This window comes from Corvus brachyrhynchos, unplaced genomic scaffold (genome assembly GCF_000691975.1).
Source record: "Corvus brachyrhynchos isolate BGI_N302 unplaced genomic scaffold, ASM69197v1 scaffold542, whole genome shotgun sequence".
NCBI classification, from domain to species: domain Eukaryota; kingdom Metazoa; phylum Chordata; class Aves; order Passeriformes; family Corvidae; genus Corvus; species Corvus brachyrhynchos.
In genome coordinates, this window is record NW_008236766.1 from 1,286,114 (window position 1) to 1,291,635 (window position 5,522).

General features: G+C 46.5%; 1 protein-coding gene across 5 annotated transcripts in view; it reads right to left on the bottom strand.

Moving 5' to 3' along the window:
- SCUBE2 (signal peptide, CUB domain and EGF like domain containing 2) overlaps positions 1-5,496 on the bottom strand; it is a 38,915-nt gene extending 33,419 nt beyond the window's left edge. For 2 of the 5 annotated variants that reach the window (XR_001859676.1, XM_017727369.1), the window contains exons 1-2: positions 3,511-4,161; positions 2,956-3,081 (exon numbers count right to left, since the gene is read on the bottom strand). Coding sequence is in view for 4 of the 5 variants with exons in the window: in XM_017727369.1 (XP_017582858.1) it covers positions 2,956-3,081; positions 3,511-3,553 (169 nt within the window). In the remaining variant the exon portion in view is untranslated. Of the gene's footprint in view, positions 1-2,955; positions 3,082-3,510; positions 4,162-4,202 lie in introns of those variants that run through there. The other 3 variants (XM_017727366.1, XM_017727367.1, XM_017727368.1) reach the window with 3 other exon arrangements.
- Positions 5,497-5,522: the final 26 nt, after the last annotated feature.

Here is a 5,522-nt window from a genome sequence, read left to right on the forward strand (position 1 = left end):
AGTCTGCCCGAGCAGCCACAGGGCTCCCAAGAAATGCTGGCCAACCCAAATAACCAGAGCTGATGGTTACAGCTAAGGAGGAGCAGCCTTGGCAGAGCCAGATCAGGCCCCCCAGCACCCACGGGAACATTCCGTGCCCCTCAGTGCAGCTGGATCTGGCACTGGCACTCCACAGCTCTGGAACATCCAGCTGAGCAATCACACCTGGGTCTGTCTGGCTCAATGGGACAAGACCCTTTGGATCCAAACCCATCCAAGCTATAAAAGGCATTTTCCCAGAAAGCTCCACATCCTGAAGCAAATGAGGAACAAGAAGAATACAAACCTCAAATTCAGTTAAAAACCTATCCCCTGCTTCTTCCTTTCACCCTAGCTAGAATTCACACACCACATCTGTTCTGGTGCTTGGTTTGATTTATCATCCTCCTCCCTCAAGTCTAGGACATCATCACTCATCATCAAGGCTGCTGCTGTGTTGCCTGACTGCGGTCAAGCACAAGAGCAGAAATTCTGGAAGCAGTTTTAATCTTGATTTTGCAACATTCAGAGCCTCAGCAACACCAGAGAACACAGAAGGATTCTGCATGCAAGAAAACCGAGAGAACCAAAGAGTAGAAAAACTTTAGCTAAGCCTCTGAACAACAAGATGCCCATCCCAATCTCCCAATTCTTTGGAATTTTACCCCTTAATAAGCACAGGTTTTTTGTAACCACTACCACCAAATACTTTTTCTAGCCTAATTTTCAGAAATTTTAACAGGAGCTCAAAAATGCTCAGTCCCTTAAAAACAGGACAAAACCTTGCTGAGGCAAAGCACTGGTCTCATTTGCAAATTCATCTGTAACATCATGTTTGCTCCCTGTTCTGTTCATTGTTCCTGGCTAATAGCACAATGTTTTTAAGTTAACACTGTAGCGTTTCTGGCAGAAAACAGCTGTCTTTTAAAAAAAAGGAGAAAGAGAGGCTGTTAGTAAGAAGCATAACATAGTATTACAACAGATTTAATGTCTAGTGAAGGCAGTGAGTAAGCCAATTGGATGCAAAAGAATGTGACCTGCTGGAGAAAAAGAGCGGCTGACATATGTCCATCACAAAGGAGCTGAGTATTTTAGAGTTCTGCAGCTATGTGAATGTGCAAACAATCATGAATAAACAGCCACCACGAGCCTTTAGTGCTATAGATTTGAACTCCAGCAGATGTTTCTGTCTTACAGACCTTGGAAAGCTTTCAAAAAAATCATCTCTTTCCAACAAGTAATTGTCTATTTGGCTTAAACCCAGGCACACAGCCGAGATCTTCAAAAATAAGGGTGAGAGGAGGGCAACCCTGGCGTGAACAAAGTAAATAAACAGATTAAGAGAAGATGTGATCCAATTTGCTGCATGCCAAAATATTTATTTAACGTTTACATCACAACTCAAAATTGGCACATCAGTGGTAAAACCCTCATTGTATGTCAATGACATTTTATTTTATAGGTCTGCCATGCAACACTGAGCATAGTGACACAGCAGGTGGTAGATTTTGGTCTAAGTTACATTGCTGGTCACAAACAACCCAGCTGAAGCGTGCCCTGGGTACAAAGAGAATAAACACATGCCTTTTGGTGCCATTGTCAGAGGCTGTGTGTTCCTTCACATCCAGCCCTTCGTGGTAACCTCAACTGAACTCCACTCTGTGTTTACACTAACGCAAAAATAAGATGGATGTTCTGTTATTTTAAAGTATCCGCAGATATTTTGTTTCCCTCTCTACCTTATTTAGTTAAATACCTGGAACCTGGTGAGTTCACCCTCTTCCACTAACTCTGTAGAAAGCTGGGCACACAACAGTTTCCCAGCAGGTAAACCCCAACACAATCCCACTGAATACTCCAGAGCTTTTCTGATTTGTCCCAGCAGAAGATACAGCCTGGGAGTGGTCTGACCCCCACCTGATGTGCCACACACTGGTAGGAAGTGCCCCAGCCAAGCTCACTTCAGTTATGCAGGGAGAGCAGCTTTCCCTCTGACTGCCAAGGGTATGGGGGTGTGTCTGGGCACACCCACATGGAGAGCAGCAGCAGAGGAAAACTGAGCCATGTCCAAAAAAGCAAATGGCACAGGCAGCACAGGGCTGAGCCACACGGGGTGCCCAGCTGGGGTCCAGGAAGCAGGACAGCTTCAGCAGCATGAGGCTCTGCGGCAGCACTGCCAGCAGGCTGACAGCTCCCACCTTTCTGTGCACTGCTGCGCTCGGTGCTGGAGGATCCTACCGCAGCAAAGCCACGAGGCCTTGTTACCCATTGCTAAAGATTTTCACCTGTTGGCACACAAAAAGGAGACTATCGACGTCTTAAATAAAGAAAAAGATGGTCAGAGAGAGAGTGTGCATGGAGGGTCAGCAGAGTGCTGCCCTGAAAACCCTTCCAGAGGTGTGTCCTTTGTCTCACACTAACCACCCAGGGAAAACCCACACACTGGCATTGGTCCCTCTGTTCTTGAGTGGCCTCCATCGTATACAGCTGCTGCACGCTCCAAATCATCCTCTCCTTTCGGGAATACTCAGACACATTAAGAGTGAGAAGCCCCCACATTACAGACACATTTGAGAGAGACGATTGCTAAGCCTGGAAGCACACCTGACAACCTGACTAAGCTAACTGTGGAACAGAGAGGACAGCGATAGCACATGTTCCTTTCTATAAACTCATTTAGCATAATAATAGATGACATTTGACACCCTTAAACCCAAAGCACTCCACAGAAATATAGCACAATTATCCTCAATTACAGAGGGGGAAAGGCCCACACTGGGATGGCACATCAGTACCTGGAAATCCTTGGTCCCACATGCAACATTCTTCTCTCCCTGAACTGACTGAGCCCAAGAGATTGCCATGTGTTCCCCATGGATGCAGCTACAGGGCAGTGTTCACATCACCACCCACACTGCTCCTGAACACACTCCTTACCCAGGCAGTTGTGGCCATCGTGAGCCAACATAAAGCCATCGTAGCAAGTACAGCGGTAATTCCCTGGAATGTTGAAACACTCGTGGACACAGCCCCCATTGAAGTCATTGTCACATTCATCAATGTCTGAGGAATAAAGCAAAAGTCAATATGATGGATGCTTGCCTGAGTGTTATAGACAGGGATGTGACTGCGTAAATGCAAGCAGCAACTGCTGTCCAAAATCATCATTGTCTTGCAAATACACTATATTTAATGCATTTCTTGCTGAACGTTTCTGGTGACTGAGAAAACACCCTGAGACCCCCTTGCAGCTTTAGCTTTTATTTTTTAAGGCTGCTGGTTAAACAACAAACTCATTATCAGGCTGAGTGATATGAACAGGTAAAAACCCATGCAAGGTAGGCCTTTAATTTTGTAAACAAGAAGTAAATCAGGTCACGAAACAATGACTATTTTGATCCAAAAATCATCCTCCATTATTTTTAGTGGCTCTATTTTCTTAGAAATGCTCCATGCTGACACAGACAGAACATGGTGCTCTGGTGCCTTTACCTTCACATTTCTTCCCTTCGCCAGTGTAGCCCACTTTGCACATGCACTTGTACAGCTTCGGGGTGTTCTGACAAATAGCATCTGGGTGGCAGTCGTCCAGCCCCAGGGCACACTCATCCACATCTGTGAAAAGACAGCAGGCTCAGGAGAGATGTCAGCAGGAGGAGAACAGGGCATGTCTCCTGAACACATCCCTGAGGAGATCACAAGGCTGAGCACCTCTCTGTGGTGCCCACGAGAATACTGTGTGGTTTTGTGTGTCAGGACAGAAACATGCAGAGACAGTATCTGCACTTCAATTTGTGTAATATTCTACCTGCACACAGATGTATTTATATGCAATTCAGATAAGCCCATGTTAAGATCTTGTGCACATTTATAAATACATCCAAAACAATCTCTTAAGGGCTAGATGCTCCATGAAATTCAACTGATAGTCTCAGAGATTCATCAGAGATTGTTAATCTTTCTGATTAACAAAAGCAGTCACCAAAAGAGCTCATGATCACATCCATGCATCACCTGCAGGAAGCCCAATGATTTTTAAAATAACAAGAGGAGTCAATAGAAATGTACTTTCAAAGTCACCACCAAACCATTAAAAGACTGACTTACCATTAAAAAGATGTATAATCTTAAAAAAAAATTTTAAATACAAGAATAGTATCTGGTAAGCAGCATTGCCAAATCACCTGGCCAGCCATCTCAAAGCACTGAAGCAAAATATCCAGGTGGAAACTTCAGAGAAGAGGAAATGAAGAGAAAGGGAAACACCAACAGGAAGAAGTCCTGGAGATGAAGCGTAGACAGAAGAGGAAGAAAAGTTACAGGCAGCAGAAGACATCAGCACAAGTTTTTCACACAGCAGAGGAAAGCTGAAACATGGAATCAGGAAGATTTCCAGCAACTGGCTAAAAGGAAGAATTGTAGAAGCAACAGTCCACACAGGTATAAAAAGTGCCTCCTAAAACAAGAAATAGGGCATGAGTATCAGCAGAAGGCAACTACTTCAATAGTCAGCCATTTTTTATGGTGGGGATCACTTTCTAAAGGGGAATTTCAGCCAGCACTTCTCCCATTTACAATTATAGCATTCATCCTGCTCTTTTTTTTTTTTTTCCCCAATCACAAAATGTGCCTGTAGGTACTGCAGCAGCTGCCAACTGCAGAAAGTGTTCACTTGGTTTTAACTCCTCCTGGGGTTTGGCTGGGGGAAACAAGGCAAGGAGCCAGTGTTAGAGCAGCAGTGCTTTCCTCGCTCTCAGGTGCACACAGCTCCAGTAGCAGTGATGGGGTCCCCAGATGCTACCACCAGAAAACAAGGAGAAGGTGGGAAACAGTGGAAAACAGCTGGGAAGAGCAGCAGAATCTGCCTCCTCTCAAAGCAGAAAAGTCAAGCCATTAAAAAATACGGGAGGCAGTGAATTGAAGGAGCAAGTCGTGCAAGGGGAATAGCTGCGGGCCTCCAGCTAGTGGGACTCAGGTAGGTGGGGCAGAAAGAAAGGATGGGCAGGGAAGAATAGCGGGCATAAAGCACGTGCTGATTGTGTGCCCGCAGCACCGCCAGCTCTCCCCTCCCCGAGCCAGCGGGACACACCTGTCCCGGCAAGAGGGGTCCCAGAAAACACACAGCAAGGAGAGAGCTTCCCTCTAAGCCAGGACACACAGACACCAATCAGCTCTCGTGCCAGCGGCAGGACGGCGGCTCTGCTGGGTTATTCGTACACCGCCCCTCTGATCTGCAGCGTGCGGTAAAGAACCGCAACAAGAAGCCGCAGCACTAACGCACTGAAAGGCATGGAAAAGAGGGCTAGGAAAAACCCGCAGGCACAGAGAGCGAGATTTCCCCTTGCAGTGACAATATTCAGAGCAGAAGAGAGACCCTGGAGGAACGAGACTATGAGCAAACATCGCAGCCTTCAACTTGGCAGGAGGCGGCGGCGGGAGAATCCCTGGACTTGTTCCGCGGGGACCGAAGGCAGCTTCACCCGCAGCACACGCCGCTCACACCC